Source organism: Callithrix jacchus, chromosome 7 (assembly GCF_049354715.1).
Source record: "Callithrix jacchus isolate 240 chromosome 7, calJac240_pri, whole genome shotgun sequence".
NCBI lineage: Eukaryota > Metazoa > Chordata > Mammalia > Primates > Cebidae > Callithrix > Callithrix jacchus.
In genome coordinates, this window is record NC_133508.1 from 53242189 (window position 1) to 53261021 (window position 18833).

The 18833-nt window shown below is 39.0% G+C and overlaps 1 protein-coding gene and 1 non-coding gene across 5 annotated transcripts in view; both read left to right on the forward strand.

Moving 5' to 3' along the window:
- Nucleotides 1-18833, forward strand: part of SPEN (spen family transcriptional repressor) — a 97527-nt gene that overhangs the window by 58644 nt on the left and 20050 nt on the right. For 2 of the 4 annotated variants that reach the window (XM_009000464.5, XM_002750316.6), the window contains exons 4-8: nucleotides 4822-4982; nucleotides 6260-6460; nucleotides 12205-12356; nucleotides 17104-17229; nucleotides 17581-17694. In XM_009000464.5, coding sequence (XP_008998712.3) covers nucleotides 4822-4982; nucleotides 6260-6460; nucleotides 12205-12356; nucleotides 17104-17229; nucleotides 17581-17694 — 754 coding nt within the window. The remainder of the gene's footprint in view (nucleotides 1-4821; nucleotides 4983-6259; nucleotides 6461-12204; nucleotides 12357-17103; nucleotides 17230-17580; nucleotides 17695-18833) is intronic. The other 2 variants (XM_078330441.1, XM_078330440.1) reach the window with 1 other exon arrangement.
- LOC118143522 (small nucleolar RNA U13) lies at nucleotides 6056-6156 on the forward strand. The gene has a single exon (XR_004727724.1). It is a non-coding gene; the product is annotated as a small nucleolar RNA U13 (small nucleolar RNA).

Genomic DNA, 18833 nt, shown 5'->3' on the forward strand with positions numbered 1-18833 from the left:
AGTAAGACCCCATCTTTACAAAAATAAAATAAATAAAGTAAAATAAGATAGATGATTATTTTAATAGAAATTAGATAAAAACCAGTTGGCACCCAAACCTGACTGAAAATCTAATCTTTTGACCCAAACTTACATATTGATTATATGGAGAGAAAAATTATTAGCTATCTGATGGATAGGGAGATACCTGGTTATGATAAATGGGTCCTTTAACTGTCTGAATTGCAATGTTTTCTAAGTGCCTTAATTGCTCCTTTCTAAAAATACTGGTTTATGCCAGAGTTTTGTTTCTCAACTTACTTTGGTTGAATGCCTTTTAACCTTCTACCTTAAAAAAAAAAAAAAAAAAAAAATCATAGATCCATATTTGCCATAAGTAAATATTTACAAATAATACAAGGATACATTAATCATTCATTGGATGTCACTCTTGTATGTTAACAAATATAGCCCCGAGTCATCTTATAAATAGCATACCCAGTGCCTTGACATTTTCAGTGATAAGAGTCAAATACTCATGTAGTTCTGTGTATAAAATGGCTGCAGGAATAGGATTAGTTGATGATCTGATATCATTATTTGGTTTATGAGAATCCTAGCATCCTGTATTCTGCTTATCAAGAATTAATATATAACCAGTTACCTACTCTTACATACATAAGGAAATACTGGTCAGGTCTGCTTCTTTGTTTTTTCTCTTTTCTTTTATTTTCTTCAGTAATCTTAATTACAAATTATAAGGAATAATTTGTCCTTAACTGTCAAATGTTGTTAGGAAGAGTGTAACTAGATTTCTTTTAAATCGTGTTTCTGTTTTTTAAAATTATACTTTTAAGTTCTGGGATGTGCAAATCGTGCAGGACTGTTCCATAGGTATACACATGCCATGGTGGTTTGCTGCATCCATCCCCCTGTCATCTACATTAGGTATTTCTCTTAATGTTATCCCTAAATTGTGTTTCTTTTAAATTTTTTTTTCTCTCTGTGAGACAGAGTCTCATACTGCCCAGACTAGTCAAGTGCAGTAGTGAGAAGGGGGAAAGAGTAGAACAAGGAGTTTGATCTGTAACTGACTGTGAACAATCAATTGAGATAACTCACTACCTTCGGACCAGCCAATTCCACTTTCTTAAAACAATTAGTCAATACACCATTGTTACTACCATGTTTTTTTTTTTTTTTTTTTTGAGACAGAGTCTCACTTTGTTGCCCAGGCTGGAGTATAGTGGTGCCATCTCGGCTTACTGCAGCCTCTGCCTCCCAGGTTCAAGCAGTTAACTGCCTCAGGCTCCCACGTAGCTGGGATTATAGGTGCCCACCACCATGCCCAGCTAATTTTTTGTATTTTTAGTAGAGATGGAGTTTTAATATCTTGGCCAGACTGGTCTTGAACTCCTGACCTCATGATCCACCTGCCTCAGCCTCCCAAAGTGCTGGGATTACAGGTGTGAGCCACTGCTCCCAGCCTATTACTACTTCTTTAAGACAACTCAAATTAGCTTCTGATGAACCATTTTTGGCTTTTCAGAAACAGCTAAATACTGTATCTTGCACTTTGATGAACTGTTGTGATTCTTTAGCTCAAACAAAATTGTGAACATAAAAAATTTTTAAAAATTAAAATGGACAAGATTCTAGGCATTGGGCCTTCTGTCAATTTAGTAGGACTGAAAAGTATTTGGGGGCCTACATTCATGCCCCCATTTTGATTCAGTATCTTGAAATCCATGGTATGTTGCAGTTTAGGTTATATCAAAATGTGAACTCAAGGCCAGGTGCAGTGGCTCATGCCTGTAATCCTAGCACTTTGGGAGGTTGAGGCGGGTGGTTCATTTGAGGTCAGGAGTTTGAGACCAGCCTGACAAACATGGTGAAACCCTGTCTCTCCTAAAAATGCAAAATTAGCCAGGTGTGGTTGCGCACTCCTGTAGTCCCAGTTACTTGAGAGGCTGAGGCAGGAGAATCACTTGAACCTGGGAGACATTGGTTTCAGTGAACTGAGATTGTGCAATTGCACTCCAGCCTGGGCAATAAGAGCGAAACTCCGTCTCAAAAAAAAACAAAAACAAAAACAAAAACAATTTTCCCTTCTAGTTGCCATTTCACATTAGCAGGTGATTCTGAAAGTTAAATTCTACATCTTGTTTCAGAATTTGTGTGGTAGCAGGGTATTCACCAAAAGAGAGTGTGATAATTCTTTTTTTTTTTTTTTGAGGTCTCAAACTCCTGACCCCTACCTCAGGTGATTCACCTGCCTTGACCTCCCAAAGTGCTGGGATTACAGGCATGAGCCACCACACCCAGAATGTTTTCATCTTTTTTTTTTTTTGAGACAGGGTCTCACTCTTGCCCAGGCTGGAGTGCAGTGGTGTGACCATGGCTCACTGCAGTCTCAAACTTATAGGCTCATATGGTCCTCTGCCTCAGCCTCCCAAGTAGCTAGGATTACAGGTATGTGCCACCATGCTCAGCTAATTTTTAAATTTTTCTTTTGTAGGGATAGGGTCTTGCTATATTGACTAGGCTGGTTTTGAACTCCTGCCCTCAAGCAGTCCTCCTGCCTTGACTTCCCAAAGTGGTGGGATTATAGGAACTAAGCCACTGCACCCAGTCAAGTTTTCATCTATTGCTTTAACATATGAGAGCTAAAAATGATGTGTAAATTATTAGTTTTTTGGAAACATCTTTAGTTTTCTGTAAGAAAACATAGTATTTATTAAAAAAAATAATAAGATAGCGGCTGGTTCTGTTGGCTCACACCTATAATCTCAGCACTTTGGGAGTCCAAGGTGGGCGGATCGACCAGCCTGGCAACATGGTGAAACTCCATCTCCACTAAAAATACAAAAATTAGCCGGGCATGGTGGCACGTGCCTATAATCCCAGCTACTTGGGAGGCTGAGGCACAAGAATCTCTTGAACCTGAGAGGTGGATATTGTTGCAGTGAGCCAGATCGCACCACTGCACTCCAACCTGGACGACAGAGTGAGACTCTGTCTCAAAAGAAAACAAAAGGGCTGTAGCAAATTCTTTTCAACCTAGACTTGGACTCATTTGTCTGGATGGATCAGTGATTGTCCTGAATATGAGAGCTGTAGTTCTAGTACAGAGACAGAAACTACCATGGGTCTTTTCTTGTAGCTAGTGTGCTTAAGATGGATTCACCACTCAGAATGATTTGCTTGAAAGGTGAGGAGGTCTTTATAACATGGAGGAGAATATGAAGCAAAATTTCAGAAAGATAGCAAAATCTGTAAATAGCATCTTATTAACCTATTTGAGAATGCCATAAAAGCAAGCCACAAAAGTCTGGCATGTGCATTACTGAAAAGAGAATTTTATGTTTCTCACATAGTTCTTAGACATAATAAACTTTTTTCCTATGAATCTACATAGAGAACTAAGGCATAATAAACTTATTTAATTTTTTTTTCTTAATTTGACTGTGTAAGTAGCATTTCCTTCTTGTCCTTCAATTGACTGTCTTTCTATTTGAGGGTTTTATTAAACTGAGATAGTTTAATTAACTCTGACTTTTCAATGTTATCCATATGAAAAAAGCCTAAACTAATATGACTCTAGTAATTTACACAATATTTATTCATCAGTCCTTAAGTAATTTAAAAATTGCACCTACATGGAAAATTATTTTGGTTATTGTTTTTCTAAAAATTACTCGAGGTAGTAGTGCTACTGCTACTAATACTAACTGAGCAGTGCTGCTTTATTTATTTATTTACTTGTTTGTTTTAAAGACAAGGCCTGTCTCTGTTACCCAGGCTGCTCTCAAACTCTAGGCTTCAAGTGATCCTCCTGCTTCTGCCTCCCAAAGTGCTGGAATTACAGATGTGAGCCCCCATATCCAGCCCTGTTTTACTTATTAGATACCTGTCATATTTCAAACTTTCTAAACTTGTGCATTGTTTTATTTCTTTCTCTTTTTTTAAGACGGAGTCTTGCTCTGTCGCCAGGCTGGAGTGCGGTGGCGCAATCTCAGGTCACTGCAACCTCCGCCTCCCGAATTCAAGCAATTCTCCTGCCTCAGCCTCCCAAGTAGCTGGGTCTACAGGCATGAGCCACCATGCCCAGCTAATTTTTACATTTTAGTAGAGACGGGGTTTCACCATGTTGGCCAGGTTGGTCTCAATTTCTTGACCTTGTTATTTGCCTGCCTCGGCCTTCCAAAATGCTGGGATTACCTACCACGCCCAGCCTATTTTATTTAATTCTTAACCCTGGGATATAGGTACTATTATGATTATTTTCATTTTACACATTTGATATTGGAAGACATTGGGTATGATGAAATTTTAGAAATACTATTTTCATTTAGTTTTATTATGTTGGCTGAGAGTCCTGTGTTTCATGCAGTAACTTTGAGCATAACATTGTGATAGGAAACCTGTTTCAATCATGTTAAGTGATTTGTCCAAGGACACATGCTATATGTCTGATCCAAGATTTGAATCTAGACCTCTGAATCCAAATCCCATATATGCACCGTTGTTATTATTACACTAAGTGAATTACATTCACTAGTCTTACTTCATTTGAAAAAAATCGTTCAAGTTATTAATAGAATGCAACACTCATATTGGTAGTATATGGTGGTAAATGAAGATTATACTTTTGTGCTCCTGCATTTTTATCATCTTCTGACACCTCCAAAGGTAGAGTATGAGATAGATATGTAGAATGCAGGGCCTCCAGATATTCCAGTCCGAAAGTTTAGACTTTTTGGTTATTTTAAGAAGTTGTATAATGCTACTCATTTTCTGTGTGTCTTTTCACTAAAGTTTGTTGTTGTTGCCTTTTTGCAGCAGTGATTCCAGCAGTAGTTCAAGTGATGATTCTCCAGCTCGATCAGTTCAGTCTGCAGCAGTCCCAGCACCCACTTCCCAGTTGCTTTCATCTTTGGAAAAAGATGAACCCCGTAAAAGTTTTGGGATCAAGGTCCAGAATCTTCCAGTACGCTCTACAGGTAAAATTTTGTGTGAATGTTCTTTCCTCTGTGCTGCTACTGAGGAATGAGGTATGATACTGCATTAAGTTGAAATAACTTTGGGCATAAAATTATAGAAAACACATTTCAAAATATTAACATTTTAAATGAGGAAAGCCATAAGTAATGGAAAAGTCTGCTTAAGCTATTCTGTGGTCTCTCCTTGAAATATTTTTAATTGACAGTTGATCATAATATACTATTACTCCTACATTCGGCATGTTGATCGTGTAAACAAGTTAAATCTGTTAGTAGATAGTCCTGCTAACAAAGACAAAATTAAGTATTTCTTAGCCAAGTGTATTTCAGTGATTGCTTAAATTATTTATTAAAATAGCCTATAAAACTTAGGTATCAGGTTTGTGAATAGTGTTATTGAGGCACCAATGTTGATGGACTTTTTGTTTAGAACTATTGGTAATTGAGAAATGGACAAGGGAGTAAATTGGCTTGCCTTTTTGTGCACCTTTTGTATTTCTAATAAAGCAAACTAACCCAAGCCCCCCAAATGGTATGATTCATCTGTAAAAGACATTAAAATTGCTTAGCATGCTACATGACACTTCTCACACAGTTTTATCCTTGAGATGATCCTTGGAAAGACAGAAGGATACCTTAACATTTCAAGTCTCTAACACTTTTATTTAATTATAAACATATATAAAGTTTTATGAAACATATGCCAAAGTAGAAGGAATAGCAAAATGAATTCCCCTTATACAATATCCAAGATTCAGAAATTATTTTGTCATTTTTGCTTTATCTGTTTCCTGTCTTCCTGCTTTGCTACAGTTTTTTTCTTTTCACCTTTAAAGTGGATCCCTGATGATGTTTTATTTCATACCTACTTACAGATATATATTTATGTATATATCTGTAATATATGAGGACATTTTTCTGCATAGTGTCATTATTACCTAACAACCAATACTATCATCTAACAGTTTATTTTCAGAATTGTACAATAATCTCCAATATGCCTTTTTTGGGGCTTTTTTGTTTGAATAAGTAATGTTTTAATGACGTAAAACTTAGGTCAAAAACCAAGCTAGATGCTTTTGTGGTTCATAAGCGTGATGACTGGGTTTTATGCCGTGTGAGACGTGCCTCCCTCAGGCCTTGTTATGACAATTGGCATATTACCTATCTGACATGAACAGAAAAATAAGAAAACCGGGCTAAAGATTTGGTAGTTTGCTTATTGAGTTGTAATTAAATTAGAAGAACTAATAACTTGGCTTTGTTTGGGAATTTAGATACAAGCCTTAAAGATGGCCTTTTCCATGAATTTAAGAAATTTGGAAAAGTAACTTCAGTGCAGATACATGGAGCTTCAGAAGAAAGGTACGGTCTGGTATTCTTTCGGCAGCAGGAGGACCAAGAAAAAGCATTGACTGCGTCAAAAGGAAAACTTTTCTTTGGCATGCAGATTGAAGTAACAGCATGGATAGGGCCAGGTAAGACACAAGCAAGCTGAATTTGAGTTATACATCATACACACTCTGTTGTATAAGAGGGCAGCATATGGTCCTGAATGTGGGCACTATTTTGGCTTTATTGACATTTCCATTGTCTTCTGTTTAAAAAGATGATTCTATTTATTGTTCAACTTAATAAAAAGTACTGTTTTGCTGGGCATGGTGGCTCATGCCTGTAATACCAACACTTTGGGAGGCCAAGGCATGCGGATCACCTGAGGTCAGGAGTTTGACACCAATCTGACCAACATGGAAAAACCCTATGTCTACTAAAAATACAAAATTAGCTGGGCGTGGTCACGCATGCCTGTAGTCCTAGCTACTCAGGAGGCTGAGGCAGGAGAATTGCTTGAACCTGGGAGACGGAGGTTGTAGTGAGCTGAGATCCCAACATTGTACTCTAGTCTGGGCAACAAGAGCGAACCTCCATCTCAAAACAAACAAACAAAAAACAAAATACATTGTTTTGGTTAGGGAGGATAGATTTTTCTGTAGCTATAATGGAGAATTGCTGACTGTTAAGTGTCTGAAAGGTAGAACTATAGATCCTTATTGAGTCCAGACTTCCCAAAAGGATTGAATTTATCAAAATTAGGAGGTAGTTTCTAGGAGTGTGACAACAGAATTATCTTGAATTAGAAAGCAAACTACTTCCAGCCAGGCATGGTGGCTCATGCCTATAATCCCAGCACTTTGGGAGGCTGAGATGGGCAGATCACCTGAGCAGTTCAAGACCATCCTGGCCAACATGGTGAAACCCTGTCTCTACTGAAAATACAAAAATTAGCTGGGTGTGGTGGCACATGCCTGTAATCCCAGATACTTGGGAGGCTGAGGCAAGAGAATCATATGAACCCAGGAGGTAGAGATTATAGTGAGCTGAGATTGTGCCATTGCATTCCAGCCTAGATGACAGAGGGAGACTCTGTCTCAAAAAAAAAAAAGAAAGAAAGAAAGTAAACTACCTCTTAATATTGATTTGAAGGACTTGTTAGACTAGTTTTATTTCTATTATGCCAAATACAAATTGGGTCTGTTATTCCAGCTTGCATGACCTTTAAGACAGAGTAACAGAAATAAGTCTTACAGGTGCAACCCACTGAGAATTTCTGGGGAACATTTTATTATCTTGAACATACCTGTGGAACCTGTTGTAAGGCAGGAAATCTCACACATGGCTTGTATCAGCATTTCTCCTGTTTTAGGACCACCTACAGTACTTGTTTAAAAATGCAGACTCTTTGACCCTACCCCAGCTTACTGATTCGGAATTTATACACTTAAGTTTGGGAATCCCTGATTTAAGAGAATTTGTGAGTAAATTTGTAAGGGAATCAATAGAAACATTAAAATTTTATTGTCACCTTATAAAGCTGAGACAGTTGAACTTTAAGACTTTAAGTGGAATTTATAGGGTAAACATGGCTTATTATAGGATAATATGAATATTCTTGGAATATTCATTTATTAGACAATTAAAAAGAAAAAAATTTAGTTCCCCTGATGAGGATGTACAAATATGTTATTTGTATAGTAAAACCAGCATGTAATTGTTAGAGTGACCGCTGCAAAACAGTCACTCTATGATGTTATGATGAAACATAACAGTTCAAAGGAATATTATCTTATTTTTCTTTTCTTTCTTGTTGTTTAAAAAACTGAGAAAACTTGGAACCAGGAATATTATCTTTTCAAAGGATAATAGATTATGCCTTCACAGTCCTTCTTCCATCAAGTTTGAGATGGACTGCCCTAAATTTTACTAAGCTAAGAGCAACTCCAGGAGTTCTTTAATGCATTTGGAACAGATCAGAACTGCTTGAGAAACATTTAGAATGTCATATAATCTATATACATTTCTAGAGCCAATCATAATTATTAAATAAGGAAGATCTCATCCAGGGGCATTCATTAGGTAACTTTTATCTCTAGATGGTAGGGCTAGCTTGAGATTTTTACTGTAAAAAGCTTTTAACCTGGTTATTTAGCACCTAGGAAATAGGCTTTACCTACTTGCCAGTGAAGATTTTGAGAAGTTTGGTTGGTTCAAACGTAGGAAAGCTAAAGGTACTTTTCCCAGATTGGACAACATTAAATACTAGTTAAATGGGATATGTGAAAGCAGTGGAGACTTGGTTGGAATTTTGTTGTCAGATGGTTAAATCATGAATGTTATATTGAAATGTATTGAGCTGATTACTTAGGTCAAGGATTATTTTCAAATATTCAAATCCAAGACTGGGTGCAGGTGCCTCATGCCTATAATCCCAGCACTTTGGGAGGCCGGGGTGGGTGGATCAAAACCCCATCTCTACTAAAAATATAAAAATTAGCTGGGGATGGTGGCGCACGCCTGTAGTCCCAGCTACTCAGAAGGCTGAGGCAGAGGAATTGCTTGAACCCAGGAGGCAGAGGTTGCGGTGAGCCGAGAATGCACCATTGCATTCCAACCTGGGTAACAAGAGCTAAACTCCATCTCAAAAAAAAAAAAAAAAAAAAGATTCAAATCCAAGAAACCTAACTTTGCATATAGACCCGACCCTTTGGTGGCATCTACGATTTCTTTTCCCACATGAAATTACAAGTTCAAGAAGTTTTTTTAAAAGATGTGTAGGCATTAAGACTTTGACTGGTTGTGAAGTTAAGTGAACTACATGTGGAAAACTTACCTTTTTTTTTCTGCTCACTGAATTTCTGATTTTGAAAATCTGCTGGTTGTAGTGGCTCACACCTTGATTGATTGATTGATTGGAAACAGGGTCTCACTCTGTCACCCAGGGTGGAATGTAGTAGTGTAATCATGGCTTACCAAAACCTTGACCTCCTGGGCTCAAGTGATCCTCCTGCCTTGGCCTCCCAAAGTGGTAGCATTATGGGCATGAGCCACTGTGCCTGGCCAAGCTCATGCCTACAAACACTTTGGGAAGCCAAGGCAGGAGGATCCCTTGAGCCCAGGAGTTTGCGATGAGCCTAGGCAACAAAGTGAGACCCCATCTCTACAAAAAATAAAAAATCAGCCAGGCCTTGTGTAGTCCCAGTTACTTGGAAGGCTGAGGTGGGAGGATTGCTTAAGCCCAGGAGTTTGAGGCTGCAGTGAGCTATGATCCCACCACCGAACTCTAGGCTGGGCAACAGAGCAAGACCCTGTCTCCAGTGTGGGAGGGGGAGGGGGAGAAAGAATATGTACCAGGCCATTTGGTGGAAATGAAGCCATTAGAGATTTTAATAGTTGCAAATAATACTTTCCTCTTGTGATTCTCCCTTTCAGAGCACAAACCTCAAGATTCTATCTGAATTTTTTGAAATATTCTTAAATGTCTGCCTACATTTAAATTAAGACCAAGTTGAGCTTAAAATGATATATACTCTTTTGAGATATGCAGAATATATGGAGATAGCTATTATGGGCCCTGGGCAGTTTCTGGGTCCACATGAGTTTGTGAAAGTACATAGTCTGATGAAAGTGGCAAGATTAGTTGAGTTACCATTAGAGCCATCAGTCTGGAATCAGAAGTGAGATGCATTCTGACTTAAATCTAGGTCCCTGAAGTTGAGTTTTTAAAAATACCAGTGTTTGCCAGGCACGGTGGCTCATGCCTGTACTTCTAGCACTTTGGAAGGCTGAGGGGCTGGATCACCAGGTCAGGCATTCGAGACCAGCCTGGCCAACATAGTGAAACCCTGTCTCTACTAAAAATACAAAAAATTAGCTGGGCGTGGTGGCGAACACTTATAATCCCAGCTACTCAGGAGGCTAAAGCAGGAGAGTTGCTTGAACCTGGGAGGCGGAGGTTATAGTGAGCTGAGATCTCGCCATTGCATTCCAGTCTTGGCGACAGTATGAGCTCTGTCTCGAAAACAAAAAAGCAAAAACCAGTGTCATTGACATTATCAGTAATGTTCAATGGCTGGCCTTAAATGCTTTGTTTCAGTAAAGTTGATTAAATATTAATTTTTGGATGGTTTTATGGTACATTAAGAGAAAACAACACACAGTACTTTCCTATAATTATTATCAACAAAACCTTGAGGGTTCCTTTCCTAGACCAAGTTAATAAATGGAGCTTCAGAGAAAGGCTATGACTGAATTAGAGATTAAGCCAGGGCTTTTAATAGTAAAAAACAGAGGCCGGGTATGTGGCTCATGCCTGTAATTCCAGCACGTTGGGAGGCCAAGGAGTATGGATCACTTGAGGTTAGGGGTTAGAGACCCAGCCTATCCAAAATGGTGAAACCCTTTTCTACTAAAAATACAAAAAACTTGCCAGGCATGGTGGTGGGCGTGGTGGCGGGCGTCTGTAATCCCAGCTACCCCGGAGGCTGAGGCAGGAGAATCACTTGAACCCAGGAGGCAGAGGTTGCAGTGAGCCAAGATCATGCCACTGCACTCCAGCCTGGGCAACAAGAGTGAAATTGTCTCAAAAAAAAAAAAAAAAAAAAAAATTGAAATCATAGGAATCATTTAACCTCTTTCTGTTTGTCATTGGGTACCATGGAATATCAAAAGATATTTTTAAAATATTGCTTTGATTAGTTTTCATAGTTACTTTTATATCTAAAATTTCTGCATTCAGACAGTTGATTTATTAGTATGAGGGGGCAAAATGCTAAATATCTTACAAAATGTTGAAAAGGAAATGAAATTAAACAATGAAGCTGGACTGTTTTCAGCTGAGTAATTTTTATGTCTATTTCAGAGTGTAGTTTCATACTCCAAATTGAGAGCCTGCTATATAATTTTGGAAACTAAGATTAGGCTCAATTAATTAATTACCATTTTTGCTGGGTTTAAAATCTATTTCTGTGTCAGTGATTATTTTTAAAATAAATCAGGCCAGGTGCAGTGTAATCCCAGCACTTTGGGGAACTGAGGCAGGAGGATTGCTTGAGCCCAGAGACCAGCCTGGGCAACAAAGTGAGGCTTTATTTCTGTGGGGTAGCAGGGGAAACTAGCTAGGCGTGGTGGCATGCACTAGTGGTCTCAGCTACTTAGAAGGCTGAGGTGGGAGAGTTGCTTGAGCCTGGGAGGTCAAGGTTCCAGTGAGCCACGATTGTGCCAGTACACTCCAATCTGGGTGGCAGACCTACACTCTGTCCCAGAAACAACAACAAATCACCCTAGCAAAGATATGTATCTATTTTATTTTTGGAGGCAGGTTCTCACTTCCATCACCCAGGCTGGAGTGTAGTGGCATGATCACAGCTCACTGCAGCCTCAACTTCCTGTGCTCATGCTGTTCTCCCACCTCAGTCTCCTGCGTAGCTGGGAATACAGGTGTGCGCCATCATACCTGGCCAATCTTTTGTAGTTTTTGGTAGAGATGGGGTTTCAACTTGTTGCCTAGGTTAGTCTCAAACTTCTGGGCTCAAGTGATCCTCCTACCTTGGCCTCTTAAAGTGCTGGAATTACAGGCATGAGCCACCACTCCCAGCTAATTTAGCAGATTTAAATCGATTTATTTTTTAATTGTAAACGTTAAACAAAGTGTTACTTTAGCCTTAATTTTTTTTGAAATGTTTCTTTAGCCTTTGTGTTCCTTTTTTGCTTTGGAGTTAATAAGGGGTGGCTATTTCTGAAGGTGTTTATAATATTTCAGTTTATGTGAGTATTCAAACCCATTATTTCAGAAATTTTGTTTTTTAAATGTAGATTTTCCCATGATATATAAATATGCATTAAAATATTCTCTTTTCTTTTTACTCTGCCCCCATTCCGCTTACAGAAACAGAAAGTGAAAATGAATTTCGCCCCTTGGATGAAAGGATAGATGAATTTCACCCCAAAGCAACAAGAACTCTCTTTATTGGCAACCTTGAAAAAACCACTACTTACCATGACCTTCGCAACATCTTCCAGCGCTTTGGAGAAATTGTGGTATGTTGCTTTTACTATGAAAACAATTTTAGATCTTTGTCATGACACATGAAGCATAGTACACATATTTGGAAAGGTGCTATTTAATGGTGTAATGATAATCCAGAGAAACCCATTGGGAATGGTTCTATATATATGTGAAAATCTAATATATGTTTTTTGTTTACACACATATATTTTCTTTATTTTGAGAAAGAGTATTGCTCTGTTGTCCAGCCTGGAATGCAGTGGCATGATCACAACTCACTGAAGCCTCCACCTCCTGGGCTCAAGCGATCCTCCCATCTCAGTCTCCTGAGTGAGTTGGGACTATAGACGTGTGTCACCATGCCCAGCTAATTTTTGTGTTTTTTTTTGTAGAGATCGTGTTTCACCATGTTGCTCAGGCTGTTTCTTACTCATTTTTATCTTTCTTTGTTCATTGAGTTCTATTTTAATCTCTAGTTCTGTGGGTTGAAAGGAAAATCTGGAAGAGAGAAATGTTTGTAAAAAAGCAGCAGCAGGCTGAGCGTGGTGGCTCATGCCTATGATCCCAGCACTTGGGAGGCTGAGGTGAGTAGATCACTTTGAGCTCAGAAGTTTGAGACTAGCCTGGGCAACATGGTGAAACCCTGTCTCTTAAAAAAAAAAAAAAAAAAAACAGGAATATTAGCTGGGCTTTGGTGCTTGCTCCGGTGGTCCCAGCTACTCAGGAAGCTGAGGCTGGAGAATCAGGTGAGCCCAGGAAGCAGAGGCTGCAGTGAGCCAAGATCACACCACTGCACTCCAGCCTGGGTGACAGAGTGAGACCCTGTCTCAAAAAAAAAAAAAAAAAAAAAAATAAGGAAAGAGTAAATTAGTGTACGATTGTTTTGTGATCACAATGCACATCAGAAATACCTTGGGGATTCCCAGAACATGGATGTAGTGTGCTAGCAGTTCAATTCTATTAGGAAGTTTTAATTTGAATCACTTTTTATATTATGCAAGTAATTGTTAGATTAAGAGGTACAAGAAGTTTTCTGTTCCTTTATGACTCAAAATTTGAGTAAGTTTAAAATGAAAATATTTTGGGCACAGCTTTATAGTTTTGGGATATACCATTATTATTGTTGTTGACAGAGTTTTACTCTTGTTGCCGAGGCTGGAGTGCAGTGCCTCTATCTTGGCTCACTGCAACCTCCCCCTCCTGGGTTCAAGCAATTCTCCTGCCTCAACCTCCCGAGTAGCTGGGACTACAGACACCCACTACCATACCCAGCTAATTTTTATACTTTAAGTAGAGACGGGATTTCACCATATTGGCCAAGGTGGTCTCAAACACCTGAGCTCGTGATCCACCTGCCTTGGCCTCCCAAAGTGCTGGGATTACAGGCGTGAGCCACCACGCCTGGCGAAATTCTTTATATTCCAAAATCACTTTGTACTCTGAAAGATACCAGCCTTTCTCATCTCCTCAAAATCTTATATAGGTAACTTCTGTAGAAATCTACACATGCCTTCTTTCCTGGTTTAGCCACAGCAAACTTAGAGAACCACAACCTCCAATTAATGCTCCAATAATATGATATTACAGATGCTTGGCCAGAAAGTCACACATCTGAGGTTTTGTCAAAGCACTGGAAGCCCTGGTAGTTAGTTATTTTCCTTGATAGGTATGTCAGTCTCACCCCCAACATCCTGCCTGGCTGATAGAGAAATGGATAACCTCATTTTCAATTATTTTGATTTGTCAGATTTTTTTGGTTTTGAGGGAGTAGCATACTCTAATTGCAGTTCTACTGCCTACCTAGATGGGTGATGTGGAATTCAGTTACATATCTGGGCTCCAGCTTCTTTTGTCTTTAGACAGTTATCTGTTATTTGTTTGTTTGTTTGAGATGGAGTCTCTTGTTCCCCAGGCTGGAGTACAATGGCGTGATCGTGGCTCACTGCAACTTCTGCCTCCCCATTTCAAGCGATTATCCTGCCTCAGCCTCCCAAATAGCTGGTTTTACAGACATGTGCCACCATGCCCAGCTAATTTTGTATTTTTAGTGGAGATGTGTTTTCACAGGTTGGTCAGGCTGGTCTTGAATTCCTGACCTCAGGTGATCCATCCGCCTCAGTCTCCCAGAGTACTGGGATTACAGGCGTGAACTGCCACACCCAGCCAGTTATCTGTTATTTAATTTGGTGTTGGTATTCATAGATCTGTGAATTGATAAAACTTTCAGACCTACTTTTATATGAAGATAGTTGGTACTTTAGGCTTCAGAGCAGTGTAAAAAGCTGTAGTTGGGCAAATGGATACATTCTTATCACCAGGTTTGTGAAAAATGTAATGATTATTGTGTTTTAAGAGTTGTGGTTCTCAATAAGGTAGACATGTCAGTATACTGTTTGAAACCATAATCTCATCAATGTTAGTATTTGCTGATCATTTATTTTATTTTATTTATTTATTTTTGAGAGAGGGTCTTGCTCTGTCTCTCAGGCTGGAGTGCATTGGCAAGATCCTGGCTCACTTCAGTCTCTGCCTCTCAGGTTCAAGTGATTCTCCCACCTCAGCTTCCCAGGTAGCTGGAACTACAGGTGCCAGCCACACCTGGATAATTTTTGTACTTTTTGTGGAGATGGGGGTTTTACTCTGTTGCCTAGGCTGGTCATGAACTCCCAAGCTCAAGTGATCCATCTGCCTCGGCCTCCCAAAACGCTGGGATTATAGGCATGAGCCACTGTGCCCAGCCCTGAGTGTCACTGTAGTTTTTTTTTTTTTTTTTTTTTTGAGATAGAGTTTTGATCTTGTTGCCCAAGCTGGAGTGCAATGGTGCAATCTTGGCTCACTGCAACCCCTGCCTCCCGGGTTCAAGTGATTCTCCTGCCTCAGCCTTCCGAGTAGCTGGGATTATGGGTACATGATACCATGCCTGGTTAATTTTTTGTGTTTTTAGTAGAAGAGGGGTTTCCCCCTGTTAGCCAGGCTGGTCTCAAACTCCTGACCTCAAGTGATCCACCCACCTCTGCCTCCCAAAGTACTGGGATTACAGGCATGAGCCACCATGCCTGACTGAGTGTCACTATTTTAAATAACCCACAAACTCTGGGAAAACAGTCTGTTGCTTATTGATAACAGATGATGCAGAAGCCAGAAGAACCTTTATAAAGAATCTGCTCACCAGTATTCTTAGGAGATATTTCTCTTAAAAGGAATTATCCTGGGTTTTTACATTCTGCATAATTAAAAGTTAGCTCCCAATTGCTATTATTTTGAGGAGTTTTAAGTACAAATTATTTAATTTTTATTTTTTTTAGAGAAAAGGTCTCCCTGTCACTCAGGCTGGAGTTCAGTGGTACGATCATAGCTCACTGCAGCCTCGAATTCCTGGGCTCAAGGGATCCTGCCTCAGCCTCTTGAGTAGCTGGGATGTACCACCATGCCCAGCTAATTTTAAAATTTTTCATACAGAAGAGGGTCTTGCTGTGTTGCCCAGGCTGATCTTGAACTCCTGGCCTTAATGATTCTCCTGCCTTGGCCTCTAAAAGTGCTGGGATTACAGTTGAGCCATTGTACCCTTTCAGATTATCACTTTTTAAAGTACCCATCAAACAGCTCTTTAAATATGTTACTGTTTCAAGTCTTGATTATTGGCTTGTGAACCTTAAGGACATTTATATAATCACAGTACTTATTCTGCAATATATGGCCCAAGTCATTGTTGTTTACATACAGATTTTGCTAGCTAATTCTCTCATTTCTCTGGACGATTTTCATGTCTAAGCCAGGTTTTCTCACTGCCGCCTCTGAGTAGGTATGGGAGTGTCAGACACAACTATAGGCTTTATGTATTCCAAAGACATGGAAGCTTCCTTTATAAGTGTTTCTTTTATCCAAGAACTGTGTCTGGTGGATCTTCCCAAAGGAGTTCAGGTGTTTATATATCCATCCATTCTGTGTGTGAGAGATTATTACCACACTTACCAATCACCAGCCTTGGTTCAGTTGGATATACTGATAGAATGAGTCGTTTCATTCAGGATTGCATGTTTTAAAATGCTTTCTGAAAAATTGATCTATCATTCTTAATCATATTTCATTTTATTTTATTTTTTGAGATGGATTTTCACTTTTGTCACCCAGGCAGGATTGCAGTGGTGCGATCTTGGCTCACTGCAACCTCTGCCTCCCAGGTTGAAGTGATTCTCCTGCCTCAGCCTTCCGAATAGTTGGGATTACAGGGATATGCCGCCATGCCTGGCTAATTTTTGTACTTTTAGTAGAGACAAGGTTTCACCATATTGGCCAGGCTAGTGTCAAACTCCTGACCTCAAGTGATCTGCCTGCCTCTGCCTTCCAAAGTGCCAGGATTACATGAGTGAGGCACTATACCTAGCCAAGTATCATATTTTAAACGGCCTGACCCCGATAACGATTTTAGATATTTAGAAGGGAATTATTTCTTAGGATTTCATTACATAGGCTGCCATTTCTTTATTATCATAAGTTTCTCTTAATGCTGTTATTATGGATTTTAAATTTTGAATTGCAATGCTGTTGTTCTTCTGCTGAGAGTTTCACATAGGAAGGATACATTCTGTGACAACAAATGCTGTATATTTTATAGCAGACTTCTACCTTACCATTGTATTAAGATGTATAATTTTTTAACTAAGTAAATGATGATTGGTAACATAACTTTTTTGAGAAATAAATACCCTCTATGGACTTGGTTCATTCTAATTTATTTTCTGGGGCATATTGCTAAGTGGTATTGATTGGCTTTTTCAGGATATTGATATTAAGAAAGTGAATGGAGTTCCTCAATATGCGTTCCTGCAATACTGTGATATTGCTAGTGTTTGTAAAGCTATTAAGAAGATGGATGGGGAATATCTTGGAAATAATCGCCTCAAGGTAAATGAATTTGCATAAATTATTGTGCTGTTATGATTTGCTTTGATTTTTAAGATTTGATTTTTTTTTTTTCATATACCTGATTATTTAAGATCCTGGTAAGACAGATAACCGTAAAGGTGATGATATACTTCTTTGCATTCCCATCCTATTATGTACTATAACCTGGTTAATACTCAACTAGCCAGGCAAGATTGCTTTTTTATAAATTTCTATTTGATTTTAACCAGTTGGTTCCCACTTGAGATGTTGATTTGCAAAGATTACTATAGAAAACCAGTTTTCTCAGAATTCTGTAGTTGAATAGTAACTGTGAACTTTACTAATAGAAATTTTGTGTTTTATATTCAGCTGGGTTTTGGAAAGAGCATGCCTACAAACTGCGTGTGGCTAGATGGGCTTTCTTCGAATGTGTCGGATCAGTATTTAACACGACATTTCTGCCGATATGGGCCTGTGGTAAAGGTAGGCGGGAGGTTTTGGTGTGTGGTTCAGACTTCTGACTCCCTTGTCTTGGTATCCTCTCCTTTCCTTCTCAATTGCTAGCATTGCCTATTTTTTTTATTTAATAACATATTATAATTATGTTTGCTAAGATTTGGTCAAATAAGGGCATTTGCATCTGTTGCCTTAAGTTACTTTGAAAAACTATTTTGAACTAGCCAAGATGATTAATTTTGAAACTATTTTCATTGTATAGTTAAATAGAATGAAATAGAAATGTTGCTTATGGATTTTTATAATTTTATCTTACATTAAAATTAGTCTGATTATATAATTATGCACATTTACACTAAATATATAATTAGACTTTTTTAAATGAAGGGAAGTTCACACAACAGAATATTCATCTAACCAATGTTTTTAATGTAACACACCCATAAGCAACAGGAAAAGGATCTCCAGACTCAATTCAGTGTGTGAAGGTAAAGCTTCCTGTCCTTAAATATATGTTTTCTCTGTGGTGGGTATATTGTATATACTTGACAATACTTTATTTTTTATTTTTTTATTAATTGAGACAGAGTCTCACTTTGTCACCCAGGCTAGAGTGTAGTGGTAGGATCTCGGCTCACTGCAACCTCTGCCTCCCGGGTTCAAGCAATTCTCCAGCCTCAGCCTCTTGAATAGCTGGGATTATAGACATATGTCACCATGCCCGGCCTGGCTAATTTTTGTATTTTTTGTAGAGATGGGGTTTTGCCATGTTGGCCAGGCTGATCTCGAACTCCTGACCTCAAGTTATCCACCTACCTCTGCCTCTTAAAGTGCTGGCATTACAACCACTGTGCCTGGCAGACAATACATTAAATGTAGCTTTTGTTGTTTAGAAATACACATCTCAAGGATTGCCTGTATTTAAAAAATCCAGTTTTTTTTTGGAAATAGCATTTTGCTCTTATTGCCCTGGCTGCAGTGCGACGACGCGATCTTGGCTCAGTGAAACCTCTGCCTCCTGGGTTCAAGCAATTCTCCTGCCTTGGTCTTCCAAGGGATTATAGTCATGCGCCACCACACCCAGCTAATTTTGTATTTTTAGTAGAGACGGGGTTTCTCCATGTTGGTCAAGGTGGTCTCAAACTTCCGACCTCAGGCGATCTGCC